Source organism: Papio anubis, chromosome 16 (genome assembly GCF_008728515.1).
Source record: "Papio anubis isolate 15944 chromosome 16, Panubis1.0, whole genome shotgun sequence".
Lineage (NCBI taxonomy): Eukaryota > Metazoa > Chordata > Mammalia > Primates > Cercopithecidae > Papio > Papio anubis.
The window spans coordinates 18,271,098-18,297,172 of NC_044991.1; the positions used below are offsets into that span (position 1 = coordinate 18,271,098).

Below are 26,075 nucleotides of genomic sequence, written 5' to 3' on the forward strand. Positions count from 1 at the left end.
ATGCACATCCTAAAATCCTGTCACCTCGTGATCAGTTCACAGTTGTCTGAAAACCTGCTTCAAGAGAATGGCTTCCCGACTTGTCCCCAAGAAGATAGGGGTCACTAGTATAAGTCACACGATGAGAGAACCAGAATATCAGCCTCTCAGACTTGAGGGTTCCTGGGCCCTTCCGCCTTCTTTCCTGACAAGGGCAGGTGAGGCTTCCCCATTAGAAGGACATGGGGCACTGCTTATAAGAGCAGCCTATTACAAGATCCAAGCACAGAGAGCTATAGGAGTTGAAGTTTGGTTCCTTCCACTTGAAAAAAATATATCCACCCTCCTTTCTCAGGGGTAGACCTTTCAAATATTAATAAATAATGCTATGCGACATCCTGAATAAACGGGTAAAAGAAAACTGGTAGGGCAGGATGTAACCACGAGGTCCACAAGTTTCAGGAGATTAAGAACACAGGAAACCCCTGTGGCAATCGTCCCTCTTCAACAATCTCACCCAATTTTCACGTAGTAATAAAAGACAGCTCAAAACACACAACTGAATGGTAATAGGCTGGCCAAAGTTTCTCAACGTGTGGGCCATGGCCATGGGCAGAGCTAGTTACAAAGGCCGATGAAGCTTCATTTCGGACCAAAGGAGTCAGAATTTCTGGTCACAGGACCCAGAACCTGCATCTTTGTCAATGTCCCCACTTTGAGTGCACTTTGAAGTGAGACCAGCAACCTGAGCTGGGCTGTGTGGGAAAGCCACTGCATGAGAAACAGTACTGGTATGGGTGTACTATAGTCTCCAGCACAGCTAAGAACTCATTCCTTTAGTGAACAAAACTAATGGCCCCGTGAACAATGACCACATGGCCTAAATCCTCCCATATTCCTATATTCCGTCCTTTGTCCTCAGACACACCTCCGCATTCAAAGGATAGCTCCCAGATACTCCAGTATCTGCATACAACAGCAGCAGAAACTCCTTCCAAACTCCAAATCAGCAGGTATCCTGATTTTTATAACCATGCACAGATATATCCAGATCCATGACATAACACTAGTTTACAGTCAACATGTTTAAATAATTTCCCCACTGGTCTGTGTATGAACATAGAAACCAAGGGCACATAGGTCTCATGGTGACCCCAAAATGGTTGTTTTGTCACACAGGCAAGCACGTGTTCCTTCCAAATATGTAACCTTTAATAATTGTGACATTTTGAAATGGGAAAGGGCAAAAAGGAGGGAGAGGGGAGTCATGCTATATAGACTCTAAAATGTTATGTTCGTTGTTTTTTTTGTTTTGTTTTTTTGCTTTGTTTCGCAACTTTGAGCCAGAGAAAGGCTAGCATTTTCCCTCCAAGCTGACTCGGGGAAGCTGAAACACAACAAAGACCTATTTGATTTGTGCACAATGAACAGGGATTTAAAAACGCAGCCTTAGTGGACAGCTCTACCAGCCAGAGAAAAGTTCTTCCAGATCTTCCTCCCGTCAGCATGATAAAATGGTACTATACTTTGGTTAAATGTAAAATCAGCTTTCCAGGAACAGTAGAATATCCCTTCTCTTCCATCAGTTCCCTAGATTCTCTTCGTTACTACATTCTGTAGCCTAACATTCAGTCCTTGCTGAATTAACTAATATTCAGATACATTCAAGATAGAACTTACACTCAGTTCTATCTTTCCAAAATTTAAGAGGATGAGAGGTCTTCACTCGCATGGTAACAAACACAGCAGCAAACCCCATAAAACTGAACATCAACTGCCTTCTGGAAGTTCTCATCTGGCAAGCTAGTGCAGGTATCTTGTGCACGGGTCAAGAGAGTGAAGCTCAGAGCACACTGCTTGGCACCCAGCAGGTGTTCAGGACATGTTTTAGCTCAGCCCTCCTAGAAAACTATGAAATAAAATCCAAACAAAAGTATTAAGATTGAAATAAAAGGATGTTTTTCTAAGAGTATCAATATATGGAAGTGACTTGCCCAAGAATAGACTCAAACCAACCGAAACCCAGTAAAATGAGATAATTGAGAAAGCAGCAGCAGCAAATCAATGTCAGGTTTTCCACCTCAAAAAGACCTCTTCTAAACTGAATCTGAAGAGGAATGGGAGGAGGCAGAATGAGAACATGAGACTACTCCTCGGGGTCTACAAGAAGGTTAAGGTGACTGCAGGGCTGTGAGCCGTAGGGGAGTTGCCATTGTCAGCATCGGTCAGGGAGGCTGGAGTGGGCAGACCAGCACAACTCCACAGCTTCGGCAGCAAAGGTCCAGGGCCAAGGAAAGCAAGTACACAGATTGTGCTTCACACAACAAACACAGCAGTTTCCAAACAGCACGGCCTCAGTTCAAACCGGCCCAGGAGCACACCATGTCCTTTCAGGACCTGCCCCTTCCAGTGCCCTAGGGCAGACTAATCTCTTAATGCTTTATTCAACTTCGTAAAACACTGGTGGCTTATTTTATGTGTTTTGAATTGGTGAAAGGATGCAGGTTGGTCACGGGTTAAGCTCGGTAAGTCAGCCTTGCAGATACAAGTGGCAGCTTAATTATCCTGGAGGCAGAGCTCATTGCCCAAGAGCACTTTCACACGAGTCTCTGCTTTTCCTTTATCCTAGAGGGCAAGCTGGCTGGTTACTAATTATACCGTCAAAAGCTGTCCTAGGCTCCTAAGTCGCTGCTGATATAAGTGTTTCAGCCTAATATTTGGACTCTAATAGAAGGCAGCACTTTTGGTTTGGTAAGAGACAAACTGGAAGGCTGGGCAACAAGTAAGTTAAAGTTGTCCATTTATCAAACACAATGCCTAAGAGACACAGAGGCTCCCTTCTGTTTCCATGCACTGGCTGTTTCCACGCAGCTGAAAGAGATGAGCTGTGGACACTTAGACCTTGTATTGAGATGAATTGACTGGCCAAGAGGAAAAGAAGAAAGTGGTTGGGAAATATTTTTTGGAACTGGTGGGGCATTCCTGTAAGGGAAATCAATCTAAAACTAAACATTCTTTCTACAACATGTGTATAAAATACACTTTTTTTTAATATACAGACACGGTCTTGCTATATTGCCCAGGCAGGTCTCAAACCCCTGGCTTCAAGCAATCCTCCCACTTAGGCCTCCCAAAGTGCTGGGATTACAGGTGAGGGCCACTGCACCTGGCTACACATTTTAATCCTTGAAAATCCTAAATCCCTTTCATTGTTTTTACACTGATTAATCTTCCCAACTGTAATTTGTTTCCATCCTCTCACATTCTAAGTGTCTGCTCTCCATGGTCTTTCACTGAGTCTAGAGCAGAAGCAAGATCACAATTCTTTGGCACTCAGTTAACGTACTATGTTTTGCTATGGATTAGCAGAAACTAAATGCTGTAACCTATTGGGGAATCTCAGGAGTGACATTTAAGCTAGTCAGTTTAAATCAAATCCTTGTTCTATGTGACTTTCCCAGTACTTCCCAATGATCTTATCCAGTCATCTTCTACAGTCAACTGAAGACTACACAAAGAAGCACTGCTCATGCATATGGCACAGCAGAGCACTGGACCCGCCCAGCTCCTCTCTGAAGCTCTGTAATTGGGCCGCTACTGCCTAGAGTAGGAGAGAGGCAAGCCTTAGTGCTGGGCCCTGAGTATAGTGAGCAAAAGAAGAAATGTCCAGCTCCATGAAAGAATTACAGAGGTAATAAGCAAAGCAGTGGTCTCAGGAATTGGAAAGACCCAAGCAAGAGTCAGAATTCAACAGTTTTTACACAAAGAATATCAAAATCTTAAGTTGGAAGGACACCTTCCATGATTTGATTCCCAGCCACATCAAACTTCCATTTATAAATGAGGGGAATGGGGCAGAGAAAGCTCCTGTTAATAAAAGAGGAGGCCACGCACAGTGGCTCACACCTGTAATCCCAGCACTTTGGGAGGCCAAGGCGGGCAGATCACGAGGTCAAGAGATCAAGACCATCCTGGCTAACACGGTGAAACCTCGTCTCTACTAAAAATACAAAAATTAGCTGGGCATGGTGGTGCGTACCTGTAGTCCCAGCTACTCGGGAGGCTGAGGCAGGAGAATCGCTGTAACCCAGGAGACAGAGGTTGCAGGGAGCCAAGGTCATCCACTGCAGTCCAGCCTGGCAACAGGGCAAGACTCCATCTCAAAAAAAAAAAAAAAAGAGTAAAGGGAAAATAAGGGGCTACAGTAAGGCGTAGGACATATCAATGATGTCGAACCACATCTTACTAAGATGCGTTGCTGTGGCACTCTAAACTCTTGCTTGCTTCCATTACAATACATCCAGGTGATCTCAGAAAATCGTGCAGTGAACAGGCTACTGCGAAACTACGATTTTCCTCTCATTATACACCAGCAATACATACAGCTCAACAGTCTCAGTTTAATGACAAGAATGTAGGACTTCACAAGCTTCTAACTATAAATTCAGCTTTTCAAGAGGAAATGCTTTGAGGATTGTCTTAAGAATTATTAAAAAAAACTATTGTGAGAGATCTGCAAATTTAGGTTTAGGCATACTGCCAATATCCTAAACTAAGCGAGATTTGTAATGTCTGCCAGTTAGTCTGAGGTGAGGATGGAAAGCAGCACCAGTATCCACAGGACACCAGCACCATCCATGGAGTTCTCAAGGGCCACTCAAAAAAGACTGCATTCTGAACACTTGTTGTTTTATAGTATTTGGTGCTTCTGGTCGTCACCATGTCCTCCCACACCCATTACACACATACACACATCCCCTGCATAGTGCAACACAACATTGCAAAGCCACAAAGAAATGTATCAGAGAACTAGTATATGGACCCAACAAAGCTTCAGGAGGACCTTGTTATACCCAATTAAAGCCATATGGCATCTAGTGAACACATTTTTAAAAGGCTGTCCTGTAGCTCAGATATTACAAAATACCACAGAAACAAATGTAAACAACTCCAATCCTTTACTATACATTAAGCTACTAAAAGTAACAGGCCTCAAGAAAATCATATTATTGACTGAATTTTCTTCACTGTGATGATAAAAAAAAAAAAAAACTCAATATACATGTGTAGCAAAAAAAAAAAAAAAATTCACTTGTATGTAGGACTCAAAATATTCTTGCAGCACTTAACATTCCAAGCCATTTCCTTATATGCAAAACAATTTTTAAAAAAGCAGGAAGACATTGGCAATATTCCTATTTTCTGTAGATGCTAGTAGTGGTTTATTCCTATGTTGTGAATCAGATTTTGTCACTATAGCATGTTTCTATAGTTGTTTGTATAAGTCATTTGTGTTTGGCCTTTTTCTTGTTGTAGAAAAAATAAATCTTGAATTTTGTGTATTTAAGTCTGAAAAGCAAAATGTTCTTCAAATAAGAGGCTATCTTTGAAGAACAATACCTGATTAGCACTCACAGCAGTAAAACTTTTTTAAAAGATATCATCTACTTAAATTACAAATTAGGGGCTAAGTGTTCAAAACACAAGGAAAACAAAATCATAACCACCTCATCCCAGGAGCCACAAACAGGAGTCCCTAATACCAAATGGCCTTTGAACAACACTGCTTCACAGCCCAGAAAGTTCCACCACAGAACCCAAGAAAGAGCTGCAGAGAGAGAAGAGGTGGGCCTGAGTGGGTGTGTGGCCAAAGCACCCACCCCAAGTCCAGTTCAACCAAACTAGCTGCTTTCATTTAGTTCATAAATCAGGCCTTTGAAAAAGATAGAGCACTGCTAAAATGAAAAAACAAAACAAAACAAAAAAACAGAAACCCCTTGCAAAAATTATCTGCCTATGCTATGTTCTGATAATTCTGAAATGTCCAAATAACATTGTGTATCTGTTCTGAATATTCATTACGTATCTTTCTGTAATAAAAATCAAGACCACCATGTCATTTACACTTTTTTTTAATCTGGTAAGAACAGCATCAGAAAACAACCTTCGATCTAGAGGAGAACCAAGAGCAGGGAGATCAGCAGCCAACTATTCCCAGTGCCAACCTTGCCACAAAGGAACCTTTGGGTCACACCAGCCCTAAGGGCTGTAAATATATCTCTTAAAAGGCTTCTGGGAGTGCAATTCTCACCACTACAATCAGACATAACACTCGAGATCAGCACCCCAAGGAGTTGACATCTGTAGTTTAGAAACAAAAACAAATGGAGCTCCAGAAATGAAATCACAAATCAATCACATGAATGACAGGCGGCCATCAGTTGGCCGACCCCTACTGGGTCTAAAGGGAAATCTGTCATTGGGGCCGCCTCGCCCTGGCAAGATGGGGTTAGGTCCTGGGAGTGGGCCAATTGGATCAAAGCGTGGTCTGAGTGGAGGGAACTGGCTGGGCGTCTCCCCAGGACCAGGAATGAGTGAATTGATTGGGTCTGCAACATAGGGAAGTGTTGGTCTTTGGTCATATTCACCCCCGATAATTCCTGGAGGAAGGCGGGAGCTAGGAAATGGCCTAGGGTGCAAGGGGTTGGGATAGAATGGAATGCCGTGAGTTGACGATGGCAGGAGCATCACAAACCGCCCTTTGGGGGATTCTTTTCTTTGTATGTGCCTCTTCCTGTACAGCTGTAGAAAAAAGAAAAATAAAAGAACAAGATAAGGTAAGTGATCTGGATGTTTCCCTGTAGTTCTAATTTGCTTTCATAGTAAAGATCTATAGGTACACCTCAGAGATATTGTGGATTTAGTCCCAAACCAATGCAATAAACCAAGTCACACAAATTTGTTGGTTTCCCAGTGTATATAAATCCTACGTTTACTATACTAAGTGTGCAATGGCATTATATCTAAAAAGACAATGTACTTAAAAATATTTAAAAATACTTATTGATAAAAAATGCTAACAATCACCTGAGTCTTTAGCAAGTTGCAATCTTTTTGCTAGTAGAGGGTCTTGCCTCCACGTTCATTGCTGCTGACGGGTCAGGGTGCTGGTTGCTAAAGGCTGAAGTGGCTGTGGCAATTTCTTAAAATAAGACAACAGTGAAGTCTGCCACATTGACGGACTCTTCCTTTCATGAAAGATTTATCTGTACATGCGGTGCTGTTTGATCGCATTTTACCCACAGTAAAACTTTCAAAATCAGAGTCAACCTTCTCAAACCCTGCTTCTGTTTTGTCGACTAAATTTATGTAATATTCGAAATCCTTTGTTTTCCAGGAATAGATTTCATTCCAAGAAACCACTGATAAAGAAAAGGTGGTATATGTATACCATGGAATACTACTCAGCCATAAAAAGGAATGAAATAATGTCTTTTCCAGCAACTTAGTTGCAGCTGGAGGCCATTATTTTAAGTGAAGTAACTCAAGAATGGAAAACCAAATCTTGTGAGAGCTAAGCTATGAGGATGCAAAGGCATAAGAATGACATAATGGACTCTGGGGACTTAGGGGGAAAGGCTGGGAGGGAGGTAAGGGCTAAAAGACTACATCTTGGGTACAGTTTACACTGCTTGGGTGGCGGGTACACTAAAATCTCAGAAATCACCACTAAAGAACTTATCCATGTAACCAAAAACCACCTGTAACCCAAAAACTGACTTTTTTTTTTTTTTTTTGAGATGGAGTCTCACTGCTCTGTCGCCCAGGCTGGAGTGCAGTGGTGCGATCTCGGCTCACTGCAAGCTCCACCTCCCGGGTTCACACCTTTCTCCTGCCTCAGCCTCCCAAGTTAGCTGGGACTACAAGCGCCTGCCACCACGCCCGGCTAATTTTTTGTTTAGGTCAGATGGGGTTTCACCGTGTTAGCCAGGATGGTCTCAATCTCCTGACCTCGTGATCCGCCCACCTCGGCCCCTCAAAATGCTGGGATTACAGGTGTGAGCCACCACACCCGGCCGACATTTTTTTTTTAAAAAAACCACTTTCTCTCTTCATCCATAAGAAGCAAGTTCTCATCCATTCAAGTTTGACTGTGAGATTGCAGCAATTCAGTCCCAACTTTAGGCTCCACTTCTAATTCTAGCTCTCTTGCTAGGTCCATCACATCTGCACTCCTCCACTGAGGTCTTGAACCCCTCAAAGTAATCCATGAGGATTGGAATCAACTTCCAAACTCCTGTTAATGTTGATATTTCATCTCCCCCCCAATGAATCCTGAATATGCTTAATGGCATCTAGAAGGGTAAATCCTTTCCAAAAGGTTTTCAGTTTCCTTTGCCCAGATCCATCAGGAATCACTGTCTCTGGCAACTATGGCCTTACAAAATGTATTTCTTAAATAATAAGATTCAAAGTCAAAATTACTCCTTGATCTATGAGCTTCAGAATGCAGTTGTGTTTGCTGACATGAAAACGTTAATCTCCTTGCACATCACCATCAGAGATGTGGGATGACTGGCTGCATTGTCCATGAGCAGTATTTTAAAAGGAGTATTTTTTATAAGAGTAGGCCTCAATAGTGGACTTGAAATATTCAGTAAACCATGCCATAAACTATGTACTGTCATTCAGGCTTTGTTGTTCCCTTTACAGAGCAAAGGCACAGATTTAGCATAATTCCTTTTTTCTTTTTTTTTTTTTTTTTTGAGACAGAGTCTTGCACTGTCTCCTGGGTTGGAGTGCAATGGAGCAATCTTGGCTCACTGCAACCTCTGCCTCCCCGGTTCAAGTGATTCTCCTGCCTCAGCCTCCTGAGTAGCTGGGATTACAGATGCGCACCACCACACCCAGCAATTTTCTTTATTTTTAGTAGAGACAGGGTTTCACCGTGTTAGCCAAGATAGTCTCGAACTCCTGACCTCAGGTGATTCGCCTGCCTCGGCCTCCCAAAGTGCTGGGATTACAGGCGTGAGTCACCGCACCAGGCCTGAGTGAGCATAATTGTTAAGGGCCCTAGGATTTTCAGAATGGTCAACAAGCACTGGCTTCAAAAATCACCAACTGCATTAGTCCCCAAAAAAAGAGTCAGCCTGTCCTTTGAAGCTGGGCACTGACTTCTCTCTAGCTATGAAATAGATGGCGTCTTCTTCCAATGGAAAGCTGTTCCATCTACATTGAAAATCTGTTGTGTAATGCAGCCACCTTCATCAGTGATTTTAGCTACACCTTCTGTATAACTTGCAGCAGCTTCTCCATCAGCACTTGCTGCTCTACCTTGCAGTTTCTGTTATGGAGACATTAGAATAGCACCTTATGAAACAGTATAATATATTCTTTTCATAAGGTACTATTTTAACTAGCTGAACAGCTGATGACTACTCCAGCACAAAGACAATTCATTTAAATTTTGTTGCAACAAAAGAATGTTTTACAATAAGTAAAGATGAAAAATAATCATTGTGTTAACATTTTTTCCATATAATTATAAGAAAATAAGGACTGAGTCTAAAGTAAAAGTTGAAAACATTTTCATTTACTGAAATTTAGCAGCAAATTAAATGAAAACAGATTTCATTACATCATATAAAAGTGAAAATATACCCTTAATATATTAATTCACTAGTCATTTCTGTGTTATGGACATTAGCCTTAATATTTAAAAATACCTACTTCTTTCCAATCTGTGTCTTGAACTCTGACAGTATTGTCTGCAAAGGAAAAATGAAAAATAAGGATTTAAAAACATTTCATTCATCCAGCATTAAACAATGGGTTTTGTTTTTCTCCTAAGAAAAGTGAAACTTACCCATTAAGCATCAGAAAAAAAGAAAATAAAAACTAATCATTTATATAACACACACTATGTCATTCGTATTTTCTTATCTAATTCAAACACTTTCTTGATGGTTAAGGGTGATCACCGCTGCTCTGTGTTACCCAGTAATTCAATGCAGTGACTCCTCAGGGACTATGGAGAAACATGTGGCTACTCTCTTCCTCCATTAACTGGTTCTACACTGTATCTTCCCCCCCTAATCTCATTTAGGTGTGTCACCTGCTTCTAATCCAATGTCTCATGTTATACCAAACTGGGTAACCTCAGAGTTTCTGTATTACAGCCCATGTTCATTACTGGAGGTCACGCTGACTTAGTCTTTCATCCATATTCCAGTTACACTATTTTCTCCCAACCATGTCCTGAATGACTCAGCTATCAGAAGCATGACCATAACTAAGTATTTTTTAATGTACTTATTTATTTGAAATATGTGAAATGGGGAAAAAGAAACCCATTCAACTTTAAGTACACAAAAGTGTTTGGACAAAAGATGATGATATCTTCTCTACAAGTTACTACATTAGCAAGGAAGTAAGGTTTATAAAAGCTCTGGCCCCGTAACATTGTATCTATAGAAAAATCTGAACAGCTTACAAATGAGCTTGTGGGCCACAATCTAAAAATTAAAGAATAATTGTGCTTTAATCCTAAACTTGAATATACAAGTGAAAGGATATTTGTTCCTTTTATGAGTATTTATATCATACCCTGCTTTTTCTCAGTGCTTCCATATACATCAGTCATTCTGCCTTTTCTTTTTTACTATATTTTTAATTCTTTTTTGAGTTGGAGACCAGCCTGGGCAACACTGCAAGACTTTGTCTCCACTAAAAATAAACAAACAAAAAAGTTGGCCAGGTATGGGGGCGCATGCCTATAGTCTCAGATACTTATGAGGCTGAGGAGGGAGGATCACTTGAGCCCAGGAGTTGGAGGTGGCAGTGAGCGATGATTGCGCCACTGCACTCCAGGGCAACACAACTAGACCCTGTCTCAAAAAAAATAAATAAATAAAATAAAATGAATTATTTTTTGAGATGATGCTTTCTTGCTGCCAATTGAGACAAAATAACATTTTAAATGTCAAATTCAGGGACATAAAAAAAGCAAAAAGAGGACCTCAGGAATCAAAGAAGAGGAAAAGGAATAAACCAGGTCATTTACACTTCTTACATTTTGAAATTTTAAAAGAAAAAAACATAAATAGGAATGCTATTTATAAAATAAATATGGATTTTTCCATTGTGGGTTTTTTGGTAACACGACCCATTAAATGGATTTCATGACCCACCCCAGGGTCAAACAATCTGAAAACACCAATATGTAGTAAAATGGTGGCAGCAGAAAAAAGTTCCACAATCAGGTTTTTGGCCTTGTAGCAGGAAATCCTGATGCACAAGTTCTACCATCATCAGTGCCACAATAATTACCAGGTCACCATAATGTGACCATACAGAAATAAAGCTGCCCTGGCAACATGGAACAGGTCAACAAAACTCTCTTAACTTACACACTGGTCTCAACCATGAAAGCAGTTCAGAAATGCCAGCTCATTTCTAAGTCAGATGCTGACTATTGTCTCTAGCGAGAAAATAAGCCTGTCTTACTTTCATTTTTCTATCCTGAAATAATCTTCTTACACTAATGAGCGATTTGTGTTGTGCAAAATACAAAAATGAGAGGGTTTTAGGGACACAGGCAAAGGTATATGAAGCTTAGAGTCAGTCTCTTTAAGGCCATTAAAATTATTTGCAACAGAAAAATCCTACAACTAAAAACTTTTGGTGAGCTGAGTAATTAAGACAATAAGAGCCTTTTTTTGTGAATATGTCATTATGGAAATCACCTCGAAAATCACGCAGATATAAAAACCTCCACAGAAGCGGGTCATTTGAAGCAGTAAAGAGGTCACGACAAACTGCAGACAAAGACAAGACGGAACGAACATCCAGAAGTCGGAAGATCCGTAGTTTCAGTTCCAAGGGGAGGACGACCAACCCAAATACATCTGGTAGGCTCAGTGCTAAAAGGAAAAAAAGAGAAGTAACAGGTATTACTGAGTAAAGAACATCTGGCTTTCTCCACACAGTCAACAAAGTTGCCACCTGTTCCTTTCTAAAGTGGCAAAAAATTAGATGGTACTCTTAATTATTCCCAAGTATGCATCTACAACGAATTTTTAACCCCAGCTTGACTATAATTACTACTAACTCATGCAACTCTAGGCCCTTACTCCCTTGATGTTTTAGTAGAAAGACAAATGCTTTTTAATATAAATCAAATAACTATAACAATTGCTAAATTCTAGCCAATGGCCTCTTCTGTCTCAAACATTATTCAATACAACAATATTTCTTTATTCAACTACAGAAAATGAGTAATTCTTGGCTTTTATATCTGATTCCCTGCCAGTTATTAACTGTGTGCCTTTGGACAAGTTATTTAAACTCTAACTTAATTTCATCTGTAAAATGGATTAATATTACATCCCACCGACTTCAATGAATTGTTGTGACAAGTAAACGTATTAATACGTATTAAGTGCTTAGAACAACGTTTGGCACACCAAGCATAAGCACTCAAGTGTTAGCAAATTACTATTACCTGAAGTCTAGCAGGCTAAAAAGAGATAGATAAATTCAGAAACAAAGCCAAGAAAGGAAAAGAAAAATAATATGTTCCAAGTTCAGTGAAAATTATGTTTTGGTTATCAGCACCTTCAAAATATTTGTGATACTATTCTCCACTAGCAAAAATAATCAAAATCCAACAAAGACATATCTATATGTGTTTTTCAATTGACATTACTTCCTTTCCCTCATCACCAACTACAGAGAAGACTACTGTTATAATAGACATGCCACCATTCAACTTGACACCAAAAATGTTACTTACTTCTCTACACACAGAGAGCAAATAAAAGCCACTATCTGTTCACATAAGTCAGAAACTACCTACTAGTTGGAGAATTGTGGTAGATTGTATTGTGGTTCTCAATCACTTCCTACACACAATTATACTTCCCCACCCCACTACCATTAGGCTTGGCCATTTTTGTCTTATTTTTTCAATAAAATGTAAGTGGAAGTGACATATGTAATTTCTGGGCAAAAGCATTGAACCAACACATAATTGGGCCACTGGCACACCACAAGAGGAGCATGTCCTAGATAAAGACAACTCCTTCAGCCAAAGCAAACCCACACACAACATGTACACGAGCGAGAAGTAAATTTCACTGTAAGTCACTGAGATTTAAAATTTTTTTAACTGCAAAAAAAAATAGTAAGAGAAAGCTAATATAAGGATCTTGAGTGAATTATAAACCTTACTGAATTATGATTTCATCATGTATAAAATAAGTACCATAAAATTTACTTCAAAGTCATTAGCAGTAAATAAGAGTGCATGCGAAATATCCAACAAAGTGCCTGCATAGAGCCTCCAATAAATGGTTTAAAAAAAAAACTCAGATCCAATTACAGACCATATATTATTTATATGTGTGTGTGTATATATATATACACACACATACATATATATACACACGTATATATAAATATATGTGGTTCTCATATATATATAAATATTGTGGTTCTCAATCACTTCCTACACATAATTATACTTCCCCACCCCACTACCATTAGGCTTGGCCATTTTTGTCTTATTTTTCCAATAAAATGTGAGTGGAAGTGACATATAATTTCTGGGCAAAAGCCCAGAATATAAATATGTGTGTGTATAGAGACAAAGAGCATCTATTATGTACCTGACCCCATGCTAGACCACAAGAATACAAACGTAAGATATATTCCCTACCTTCGAGATATTCCCAACCTTAGGTGGAAAGAAATCATATCAACAATTATAGTCCATGGAAAAGAGTCTATAATAAAAATATGTACAAAATAGCATGGAGATACAAAGAGCAAGTAAATAGCACTTAAGGAATATTAAGCTTAGTCTTAAAAGAGGAACATTTAGCTAGGAGCAGAAAAGAGGGCAGTCAGATGTCATACCCACCAAGAATACTAAGTATACTTATATTCTTTACAGTCCCTTGAACTGAGACAGTATTTCATCTCTTACCTTGTCGGGTAAAAGCCAGAAGAGGGTACACCAGCTGGTCTTTAAAGAGGCGAGAGAGTTTCTGAAGATCTTTGTATATCTTGGCTACATGTTCCCCTAGAATATTTTTTAATGAAAAATCAAAACCCAAAATCAAGTGGAAAAACTGTCCTCTATTTCTGCCAAACACAATCAGCATGGCAAATAAATATTCACAAATAATTCACAAAGATAAGCATGAACCAAATTCCTTCATGGAAGAAGTACAGTGCAAGACTTGATAAAACTGAATCTTAGATATAAAAGCTAAAAATTCCATGCTATCAAATTAGTAGAGTTGTGCCCAACCTCTCTAGCTCATAGGCTGCAATTGTAGAAAAAGCTCGTGTGAGATTCATATACAGGAAGATTTCCTGAATAGCTATCAATCTGTGCTGGGCACTGAGGATACAGTGGAGACCTGCTCCTGTAACGCTTAGAACCTGGTAAATTAATAGCATTTATCACATTATGACTATGTATCAGCACCTGTGTCAAGCATTTTTCAAACTTTCACATCAGAAGTTCTTTCCTAAGTAATTACTATCGCCATTTTAAAAACAGGTCAAGGTACAGAAAGCCTGTCCAAGGCCCCATGGTTAGTGGCAGAACAGTGCACAAACCCAAGTCCGTGTGGCTCAAAAGCACTCATTTTTAGCCACTACACTGCTACTCAAAATGTGGGCGACAGATCACCAGAATTGACAATACCTGGAACTGTTTGGAAGTACTGAATCTCAGGCCCGCTGCAGACCTACCAAATCAGAACCTGTAGTTTAATAAGATCCCCATGTGACTCATATTAAAGTATGGACGCACTACCAAATTGCAGCTGAGGTTCCCACTTGTTTTGCTATTTACCAAGTGTATAGCCTTGGACAAATAACCTGCCCCTCTGATCCTCACCTTTTTGCTCAACTGTTTAAGGGAGACGCCACCACTATACCCGATAAGGTTGTTACAATTGAGAGCTCCACGAGCAGTGCCTAGTGTATCAGTAGACAATTTATGCTTGCTCCTTCCCCATTCCATATTTATGTATTTCACTATCTATAACAAATAAAACACTCAGTATAACGGGATCGGTAAGAAGAAGGAAAGAGACACGCAGCTAATGTCTAAATCTTTGTTGTGTGACTTGCAATCTTGAACTGAAATTTGCTGTCAAGGTATAATTTTTAAAAATCAATTTGGCTCAAGGGCTTTTTTCAAATGTGAAAACTGATTTTCTTTAAATGAATTTTTTCCTTCAGCAACCTGGTATATAACTATTTAATTAGAAACTTATGAATAAAAGGATAAATAACAGTGCCTAGTTGTAGTTACTAGGTGCTATCAGCCACAGTAAAAATTCATTAAAATGACTTGCCAAATGAGCAGCATATTCCTACTCAACGTAAAAGACTTTCTTAAAAATACTTCATTATAACAGTCCATAAAGTTGTAATTTAACAGTATTTAACATTCTTCCTCCCTTCCATTTCCTTTTTCCTTATTTAAGAAAAAGCAGAAAAAGAATAGCAATCTGAGTTACATTCCTGTAAAAGTTGTTTTAAAAGGCTGGGAGTCAGCCAAATCTATTCCAATCCTGTATTTCACCATTGATTAGCTCTGTGACCCTTACGTAACTTAGCTTCCTCTAGATCTGTTTCCTGATCTAGAAAATGGGCATAAGAGTGTAGAGTATTTCTACTCTCCATAACAAGGTCCTCCCTATACGGTGATCAATACGGAGTGTCGTAGCCAAGGAATTTCAAGTTTTTCTGACCCTAATGATAAAAGCCATCTATACAGATTCATCAGTCCAGTTTTCGCAGTTTCAACAGGGGCAAAAACTGGTCCTTGACAGGTTAAAAACTATTATATTGGTTTGTGATCCTTCAAAGGGTCACAGTACATAAATAAAATATATTTGTGGTATTAAATTTCATGAAGGAGAGAGATCGAGGGGAAAAATCTCCGAAGGCTCCTTTGGGAAGTGATAATAAAAAGATTGAGAAACTCTGGCCTAGTCTGCCATTAAACGTTCAACTTGGCCAGGCGCGGTGGCTCACGCCTGTAATCCCAGCACTTTGGGAGGCCGAGGCGGGCAGATCACAAGGTCAGGAGTTCGAGACCAGCCTGGCCAATATGGTGATAGCCTGTCTCTACTAAAAATACAAAAAAAATTTCACGAGGTCAGGAGTTCGAGACTAGCCTGGTCAATATGGTGATATCCTGTCTCTACTAAAAATACAAAAAAATTAGCGAGCGTGGTGGTGTGTGCCTATAGTCCCAGCTACTCGGGAGGCTGAGGCAGAATTGCTTGAACTTGGGAGGCGGAGGTTGCAGTGAGCCAAGATAGCACCACTGCACTCCAGCCTGGCGACAGAGCGAGACTGCGTCTCAAAAAAAAAAAAAGCTCAATTCACCTAATGCCCAAGTTCTGATTCTACGTCCAACCAGAGACCATTATAAATATGTATTCTGCTGTCTCCTTTTCCCATCAGTTTTAGTTAGTATAAATCAATCTCTCAGGGCTGATCTCCCCTAGGAATGAGCAAGAATAAGTCTTTAGACCCTCAAAGCAACAATGTCAATCTAGCCAGCCTTTCCTAAAGGACTGCTATAAATGCCATCTTCCCACTGTACCACAACATTCCCACTAGGCTCTTAAAACCCTCCTAAGTTTACTAAGAAGACTAAATGGAATAACATATGTACGGACACAAGTGCAGAATGAAACAGGCACTTAAAAAATGTCAGTTCCCTTCTCCACCTTATCTCTTCTCCTCCAACCACCTGTAACTGCCTCTCACAGTTTGGTTTAACTGAAAAATGATAAAAAGGAAAATCTGTCTTCTTTGCATCTATTAATAATTTTAGAGAGTTTAGGCAAAACCTTATCTAGAATGCAAACTTTTGATAAAGTATCAATCTGTATAAAACAGCAATCAAATTTATGTAGGTTTAAACAAAGATTTTGATTGCAGTTTTTCCTCCAATAATCTTTAATAATGAACTTGAATTACTTCCATGAAACACAGATCTCTATATTGGTTAAATATGATACCAGAGAGATCTCCAAAGATTAGTACAGAAACTATGAACTATCATCAGAGTGTAATAAATTACATACTAGTGTTATCTCATAACAATATAATTCAGCACTGTATGACCCTAAGAAAAACAGGAAAGAAACAAACTCCTCAAATTATAAGCAAAACTTTCGCATTTTTTAAACCTTTGCATTCTTAAGCAAACCACATTATCTTCAATATGCTTTAATCTCATATAGAAATTTTCTGTCTTTTGAACATTATCTTTCAGATTTTTTTCTTACACGAATTTCACAGAGTTTCACTCCAAAAGTTAAATAATGTTTATATTACCTAGTTTCTCTTTGCAAATAAAAGATTCTGGTAGCAGCTGCAATCTTTTCACACTTCTAATCTCATTGTTGATTTTCAGTGTAGCTGTAAATAAACAAAAGAAAGATGATAAAAAATTCTGTCACTTCATCAACTGCCTTTCTTTTTTAGTATGGGCTTGCATTTCCTTGCTCCTAATATACTAAGGACACATTATATAAAACAAACTGTTCTTCGCCTATTTCTTTCTCTGATAGCAAGTTCAAAAGTGTAAACCTGGCATCACATGAAGTAAAATCACTCTACAACACCACCTTTAAAAACTACAGTAAGCATCTTTATATAAAATCTACTAGGCAGCAGCTTATTAGTAATTGAAAGATACGCAACAAGGCTAATCAGAGGCAACTAAACACAATAAAATCATTATTTCTAATGAAGTCACTAAAAACTCCATTTATCTTTTATTTAACCCTTGGCAATGAGTCTTCCCTTATTCATTAAAATAATCTTGCTAGTTTTCAGAGCATCATCTCTCTTCCAGACCCAAAGGACTAATATTCTTGACATCACCAGAGGGTTCAATTTTAATCATGTATACAAAGGCGCACTTCAACTCATTCCATGAAAGAGCCCAGTGATGTGCTTATGCACATGTGCACCAAGCAGGATGCCTGGAGTGAAGGAAAGATTTAAAGACACACTGCTCTTTTCAAATAATCAATCCTGGAATGGCTGGCTGCCATGCAAGTCTGCCAAGAGCTGATTTGCCAAGAACAGTAAAGAAACAAAGTATGAGAAATTAAGAAATCATCAAGACATTCAGTAGTTATTCTTTTTATATTAAGTACTCTGAATCTAATGAATAGAGGTTATTATACATGTCATTAAGTGCTTTTATAAGAAATCAAGGCAAAATTTGCAACTACACATTTACTATTTGGTAACTTCAACCTTGCAAGTTATGATGTGATGTAGCAGAATGATGAGATGAAGGCAGAAACTGTTGACACTCTGTGTACAAGAATGCCAGATTAAAAGCTACATTTGCTAATTATGATGAACTGCTGAATAGACATTGCTAGGTCCTAGTGTCATCAGTCAGTCATGTCCTGACAAACGTGAAGTAACACCAAAGCTATTAAACCTAACGTTTTGAGACTTTTAAATAACATTTCAAAGAATCTTATGACTAAAGAAATAGAAATTTCTTAAGAGGCCAGGCGTGGTTCACACCTGTAATCCCAGCCCTTTGGGAGGTCAAGGCAGGAATACTGCTTGAACCCAGGAGTTCGAGACCAGGCTGGGCAACACAGTGAGACTTCATCTCTACAGAATATAAAATAAAAAATAGCCAGGTGTGGTGGTACACGCCTGTGGTCCTAGCTACTCAGGAGGCCAAGGAGGAACACCGCTTGAGCCCAGGAGGTCAAGGATGCAATGATCCATGCTCTGGCTACTGCACTCCAGCCTAGGTGACAGAGCAAGACCTTGTCTCAAAAAAAAAAAAAAAAGAAAAAGAAACTTCGTAAGAGGGGAATGAGAACTATCCAACATCTCAAAGATCAAGACAGCATAAGTCAGTAGCTTTCAAAATAGATTTTAGCAGGAAAAAAAAAACAACCACCATTTTTTTCAAACAGAATCTCACACAAAACTTCAATAAATGAAACAGATAAACATTTCGCTGCTTTAAGTGGTGATAAGGCTTCTACCTAACTTTCATCTAGGCAAAGGAGCAGCTGCAGAACATACTGAAAACCTGACCTAAACCTTTGACCTAAGGCTTACCAAAGCAACTTCCTTTGCTAAACAAAAAAGATGAGCTATACTGAATAAACAAAACAACAAATGCAGCCCTCCCAATCTTGCCACACTATCTTTCTAACTAAAAGGATAAACCTCAAAAAACAAAACAGAATAAAAATGAAAGCTCCTAGTCATTCAAATCGATCTCCAGGATGTGTGATTATGATAGACTACTAGGAGTTGATATGAACCAAAGTGGTATCTGAACTAAAACACAAAGATGGAATGCCTTGCTATTCCAGTGAAATGTATTAATATGAAAAAGGAGACAGGAAAAGTTATTTATGCAGAGTGACATTTGTTGGGGGAGGCCCAGTAAATAAAACACACACTTACTAAGGCCTCAGTAAACTTAGCATTGTTGTTGTGCACTGCTGGCCACAGAGATGCGAACTTGGATAAATGGTGACCCCAGCTCTAGTTCCCCATGTCTCAGTTCAAGACCTTCGTTAAAAAAATAAAGCCATCCACAGGCATAAAGAAAAAGTATTCTCCAAAGAGTTCATGTATAATAGGCTCATTTCACTCATATTATCAAATATTGATAATACTGGATAATATTAAATATTACCCCCCAGAGCAAAATATTACAAAGATTAAGACATCAAGAAAATGGATGCCCTAAGAGTGAAGGGTGCTGGCCTAAACAACCCAACAACCTCTTACTCTATAATCTTCCAGACACACGTTATCAGTGGTCTAGGAATTCAATAAAGTTGAGAAGGACTCACAACTGTATCATGATAGCCAATCACTGAAGTGGCTATAAAACATTTGGAAAGAAACGTCTAAGAATCCATAAACGAGCAACCATGACTATGCTATTCAATTACCATTTACAACAATCAGGTTTCCCAGAGGCACACAGGTGAGAGCAGCGGAGCTGCCCTCGCAGAGAGGATGCATGTACTGCAGCTTATACACCCCGCTCAACTTCCACTTCTCCGGCATGGACAGTGCTTTGGCTTCGGTGCCCTGGGGAATGAAATGAAAGGGAAACAAATAATGAAGAAAGGTGTTACTCTCAAAAAGATTAAAAATCCAAAAGACTCCTAACTTGTTTGAAATAATCATTCCACATAGTCCTCTTAGTACAATGCATCAAATCATTAATATTGCCATTATATTTTATATTGTAGGATAATATATTACAACACTTTTAATCAAAATTTTTGTTCAAACAGGTAAAATTGCATCATGGAAACAGGGATTGATCTCTCTCTTCAAAGACTCACTTCTCTGCCTAGCAAAACCATATGATTATTTAAAACTCCAAAATAATCAAATATCACTTCCTCTGTAAAGCCTTTTTCAAAGAAAAATTGTTTGCCATTTCCTTTCGTCCCCTAACAGTCTATTCATATTTCCGTTACACTTCAACTGTATTATTATCTATGTTTACTTGTGTTATTTCTGATTATCTTTTTATTTGTCTCTCTCCTCTATTTATGTATGGACTCCTTGAGGACAGGAAATATCCCAATGTTTTTATATCCTAATTTCTGGGTCAGTGCATGGCATGCTGCAGGTGTGCACTGATCACCAAATTACTCTATATCTTTGTAACTTATAACATGGCTCTCAGACCAGCAACATTGGTATTATGCAGGAGTATGAAGAAGTACACGGTCCATTCTACGGTTACTAAATCAGAATCTGCATTTTAATAAGGTCCCCAGGTATTCCAAAGCACATTAAAGTTTGAGAAGCAATATTCTAAATGTTCTCCTCCATGAATTCCTGGCATCCTATATATGAATAGGTCTCTCCCAGAACTTCACCAATATAGCACAGTGCTTTATATTTCTGTCTATCTCTGCCACTCTCAGACTATGGGCAACTTGACAGCAGGAACCATCCACATGTATGAGCAATTATAAGATGTTTGTGTTTTGCTTGCAGTACTTACCTGAGGCATGTAACCTGACTCCAACATGAGAAGATGTATCAACACTATCAAGGCATCATTGGCATCAGAACAGTCAGCTGATTGATACAAGGTCTCTAATGAATGTGGCACTTGCCCTTCCACCGATTCACTACAGAGCATGGGTTCTGAGGGATAGAAACCTGTGCCCTCTGCCATATCCTCAATATCTTGAATTGACTCAGCTTCAAAATTTTGACTAGGCCCTAACTGAAAAAGGAAAACAAAACAATGAATTAATTAAAAAGACTTATTTTTACACAATACATTTTTTGTATCCTAACGTGAACTAAGTGCTGAAAGTCAAAGTACATCACTGGGTTCAGAAATGGGAGACATTTTAAGTGAGTCCTTATAAATAAATAAGCCCGCGACCTACTCTTCTATCCTCAATTCCTCACCTGTTAATTCTAGCCGATATGTCAAAAACCTGGAAATCATCCTAGACTCCTCCCTCTACCTAACTAAACCTTGTCCCAAATCTGATCAGTCTTCAAAGTTCCACTGAAACTAACTCCTAAACATGTCTAAAAGTTGCCCCTTCCTGCTCCATTGGTACTTCAGACTCTCATCATGTATTTCCTGACATCCAACAAGAGCTTCCCTTGCAAGTACCCCTTCTTCAACTTTCTTGTCTTCCAATACATCCCATCCCCTGCTGCCAGAGTTTTCTTGACAATTAAAAATCCTATCATGTACTATGTCCCAGCTTAAAATTCACCAGTACCTCCCCAACGCAGACAACAGCACTTCCCTCAATTGTGCCTCAGATGTTCTTAGGAAAAAAGTTGGTCCACATGGAGTAAGTGTGGAAAATGCTACATGCTGCAGCCACCTAACTTCACCCCCCATATTCACAAAATACTATATTTGCATTACAAAAGCACCGAGGAGTCTAATAACAATAATAATAGTATGTGCATAACACTTTACCAAAAAACTCCGTCTTCAACAGTCAGCATCCCTGTAACACCATCTCATGAAACTAGATTTTCAGAGGACACTGAGAAATGCAGGCCTACAAATGAAGCCCAAACTTCTAAATCCCTTCGCATACAGAGTCCTTCATCACCTGATCTCTGACTCATTACCAAGTTCACTTTCTGCCAGTGCCTTCTTACTCACCCCAATATTCTCCACTTCTTCAAAAGAGGTAACACAGAGCACAACTCTGCCTTACAACGGCCTTGATTATTTAACCTTATCACACCGCACTGTACTGCAATTTTCTGATTACATATCTGCATCCTTCCATGACTACAAGCTTATAAAAAAACAAACTACATGTCACCCATTTTTGTAACCCCAGTAAAGTACCTAGCACAAAGCAGGTATTCAATGTCTGCTGAACAAATGCTGAAGGATAATACCTTACAACTTCATAATGTCTTTATTTTCAAAATGTTTTCTTATTTGTACCTTATAACAATCCTGTAAAACAGGCATGGCAGGTATTGCCTTTTTATAGATCCTGTAATTATAAATCTGAAAGATTAAATAACATAATCAAGGTTACCAACTAATAAAAATTTGAAACGAACCCAGATCTCCAAACTTGCAGCTCAGGACTTTGAGATGAAAAAAAAAAACTAAGTTACCTATATTAAGTTTGCTCAGAAAGCTTGCTTCCTAAGCATATGCCCAACTCTTAATGCAAAGCATAAGTTTCTTCTTTTTAGGGTTTGCATTTCCATTAAAGAAGGGGCAAAGGAAATTAAAATTACACAGTATATGTAAAAGGTTGGAGGAATGTAAGGGAGCCAGAGGTGACAGCTGTTCTTCCAAAATCTCTGAGGACCCAAGACCTGTGGCTTATGGAAAACATCCAAAGTCACTTGTAAAAACCTAGAAGCCAATGAGAAGTCACACTACCCAAAAATGAGGTATGGCACAAAAATATTTCCGTATTTCCTGAGAAAATAGAAACAACTATATTAAAAACCACTTAACATCAAGCTAAACTATGGAACAATAGGTTTTGCTTCTTTACCACTATGTCTAACTTTTGGCCATTTACTACTTATTGGCAGTTGTGTGGGACAGAATATATGTGGAAAAATGAAAAAGAGTTACCCTAGGCTGAAGTACATGAGAGGGAGATATCAAAATCCCCTGCTGGGCTTGTCAAACCTTACTCCTACTCTGGGAACTACTGACATTCTCTGAGCTATTCTGATATGAGTATTTATCAAATTCTTCACATGTGTGAAAATGAAAAAAAAATGGTGTGCACCACACCTCTCTGAACAGATCATTTTGCCATATGTCATTTACAAAAGACTAAAACAAGTGACTAAGATGCATGAGAGCTAATACTAGATTCTGATACCTGCTACCCGTTTCTCATTCAAGACTTAAGAGGTACTGGATGAATTCCCAAATATGATGAAATAAGAACATTGATATTTAATTACAAGAGTAAAATTTACCTCCTATGGTTTCAAGTTTTATGCATCTATTTTCCTTTTCTAATTCTCCATTCTACATTACAGAGTGTAATGTACTTAAAAGCATTATTTATGAGATCTCGAGCTCAGTTTCCATACTCTTAAGGTTTTCCTGTCACCCTTTACAAGTCTTGGAATACAAAACAATATGCAAAATCTTAGAACTGAAATTAGTAACTTCAAGCAACATTAATTTCTCAAAATTTTCCAAAAGGAAACTAGCCAACTATCACAAATACTATGAAAAGTTTCATCTTACTAGACAATTTTAAAGTACACAGAAGTAAAAGTAATGGGCCCTACTAAGTTATCCCAGAACAAGCCTATCAGCAAAAAAGACTCAGAAACATAATTTAAATATACAGCAAAATATTCTTACTCATTCCCCAGTTTACCTCTGTGAGGCAGAAACACACTGATACAACAATAATTTTAAAAATAAATTGAAATCCACATATCTGGACATAATTTTCACAACTTACCAATCTATTAAAAAGTATTTTTTAATATGTCTATACTTAATGCCATGACAAGTTACCATGAATACTTATACTCAAAAATGTTTAAGGCCAGCAATTAAGTTGAGGTGATAAGTGTACATACAAAAAACAATTAACAAGATGGCACGTGTATTGGTATTAAAAAAATAAAGGTGATCATTTGCACCATTCAAAAAATTAAAAGGTCGGATAAAGGCTGGGCATGGTGACTCACGTCTGTAATCCCATTACTTTGGGTGGCCAAGGTGGGCGGGTCACTTGAGGTCAGGAGTTCAAGACCAGCCTGAGCAACATGGTGAAACCCCATCTCTAACAAAAACACAAAAATTAGCCAGGCGTAGTGGTGTCTGTGGTCCCAACTACTCGGGAGGCTGAGGTGGGAGAATCGCTTGACCCCAGAAGGGTAAGGTTGCAGTGAGCTGAGATTGTGCCCTATACTCCAGCCTGGGTGAGAGAGTGGTACACTGTCACACACACACACACACACAAAGTGGGAAAAATGATGAGGCATGTACAAGGCAATAAAGATAATCAGATAATCAATACAAAGAAATTAAAGAAAACTATTGGGCTATGGTTGGCAAGGGCTTAGGAAGATGGGTAGAAAATATAGACAAGAGAGGGAGGAAAGGTAACAGGTTCCAGTCTGGGTGAACAGTAAGATCAAAGTCACAAAAGCAGTCACCAGGTTGTGTGTATGCACATGCATGCAAGCAGGTGCATGTGCTGGCTGGTGGGGGCGGGGGGAAATGATGGTCCGTTCTGATTGGAGATGACAGTTTAAAGGAGGGAAGAACAGAAACTACCCCTAAAAAAGTTGAGTGGAGTAACTTTCCAGAAAGCCTTGAGCACCAGGTACAGAAGGACAGACGTCATTCTCCTCTTCTGTAAAATGACAGGGTTGAACTAGAGATACCTGGTATTTTTCAGCTAAAAAATTATGAGCACAAGTTGATGAGAAAGAGTTAATGAAAGACAGCAAGGGAACAATAGCATCAGAACCATGTAGGAAGAAGGCAAACCCAGAAAACAGACTGAGGAATAAAGCCATTGGAACCCGAAATGGAAAAGAAAAACTGACAAAGCTTATTAATGGGCTAGATTTAAGCAGTCAAAAATCACAGAAAACCAGCAGTGCCACTGACAAAGAAGGGAACATGAGCACACATATTTCCAAATTTATGTTGAACATATAAAGTCTGCAATGGCAATTTAAAAATGCAAGTATAAATATCCTGCAAGTCATTTGGAAATAACTGGACCACATCCATAGCCTTAATGAGTAGACCAGATCAGAGAAGCAAGGCTAGGAATCATGAGCTTAGGAACAGTAAGGGATAATTCATCTGAAGGACAGTATGTGAACAAAACAGGCAGAAACTAGGTACTTTGGGATGCCAGCCCCATACTGGTATAGGCATTTAGCAGTTAAAAAAATATATTCTATAAAAATATAATCTGCAGCCAGGCGCGGTGGCTCATGCCTGTAATCCCAGCACTTTGGGAGGTTGAGGCCGGAGGATCACGAGGTCAAGAGATCAAGACCATCCACACCAACATGCTGAAACCTCGTTTCTACTAAAAATACAAAAACTAGCTGGGAGTGGTGGCGTGCACCTCTACGCCCAGCTACTTGGGAGGCTCAGGCAGGAGAATCGCTTGAACTGGGAGACAGAGGTTGCAGTGAGCCGAGACTGTGCCACTGCACTGCAGCCTGGTGACAGAGCAAAACTCCGTCTCAAAAAAAAAAAATTATATATATATATATATATATATGAAAAATAATGTGCAATCTATTGATGATAATTATCCTGACTGGAACAGAATTCAACTGAGGTGTTCAATATGACTTATCACCTACTCTATTTGATATATTGGTCTTTAATACCCACCGTACTGTCGTCATTCCAAACATCAGACTGGGCTGCCTGTCCTTGGAATGAATCACTCGGTTGTTCATCCTGTAGGCTAGTCTGATTGGAGCTGGTGGCCAAAGAGGGTTGGTCATTATTCTGGAGTGAAGAATGCTCTGAATCTGTGGATGAAGGTAAATTAGGCGCTGGAATGTCATCTTGAAGAATCAAACATATCAAGTCCCCAGAAACAATCCCATAGGAAGCCAAGGTCTCTTCATCTCCAGTGAGGGCATCCTTGTAGTTCAATGTAATTGTAAATCGGGTATCAGAACTGCCAAGAAAGATGGATAAGCACAGTAAGAGCTACCTACTTCTGTTACCTTCAACAGCACATCTGAAGCATACATAAGCACACAGTATG

The 26,075-nt window shown here is 39.1% G+C and overlaps 1 protein-coding gene across 5 annotated transcripts in view; it reads right to left on the bottom strand.

Annotated features, from left to right (window-relative positions):
* Positions 1-5,875: 5,875 nt before the first annotated feature.
* The window catches only part of FBXO7 (F-box protein 7), an 89,527-nt gene continuing 69,327 nt past the window's right edge, over positions 5,876-26,075 (bottom strand). For 2 of the 5 annotated variants that reach the window (XM_009217150.3, XM_009217152.2), the window contains exons 2-9: positions 25,691-25,833; positions 20,834-21,061; positions 19,758-19,899; positions 17,137-17,220; positions 13,748-13,843; positions 11,505-11,681; positions 9,490-9,527; positions 5,876-6,561 (exon numbers count right to left, since the gene is read on the bottom strand). In XM_009217150.3, the coding sequence (XP_009215414.1) occupies positions 6,175-6,561; positions 9,490-9,527; positions 11,505-11,681; positions 13,748-13,843; positions 17,137-17,220; positions 19,758-19,899; positions 20,834-21,061; positions 25,691-25,833 (1,295 nt within the window). In that variant the 3' untranslated portion in view covers positions 5,876-6,174. Of the gene's footprint in view, positions 6,562-9,489; positions 9,528-11,504; positions 11,682-13,747; positions 13,844-17,136; positions 17,221-19,757; positions 19,900-20,833; positions 21,062-25,690; positions 25,986-26,075 lie in introns of all 5 variants that reach the window. The other 3 variants (XM_009217151.4, XM_017944548.3, NM_001168729.1) reach the window with 3 other exon arrangements.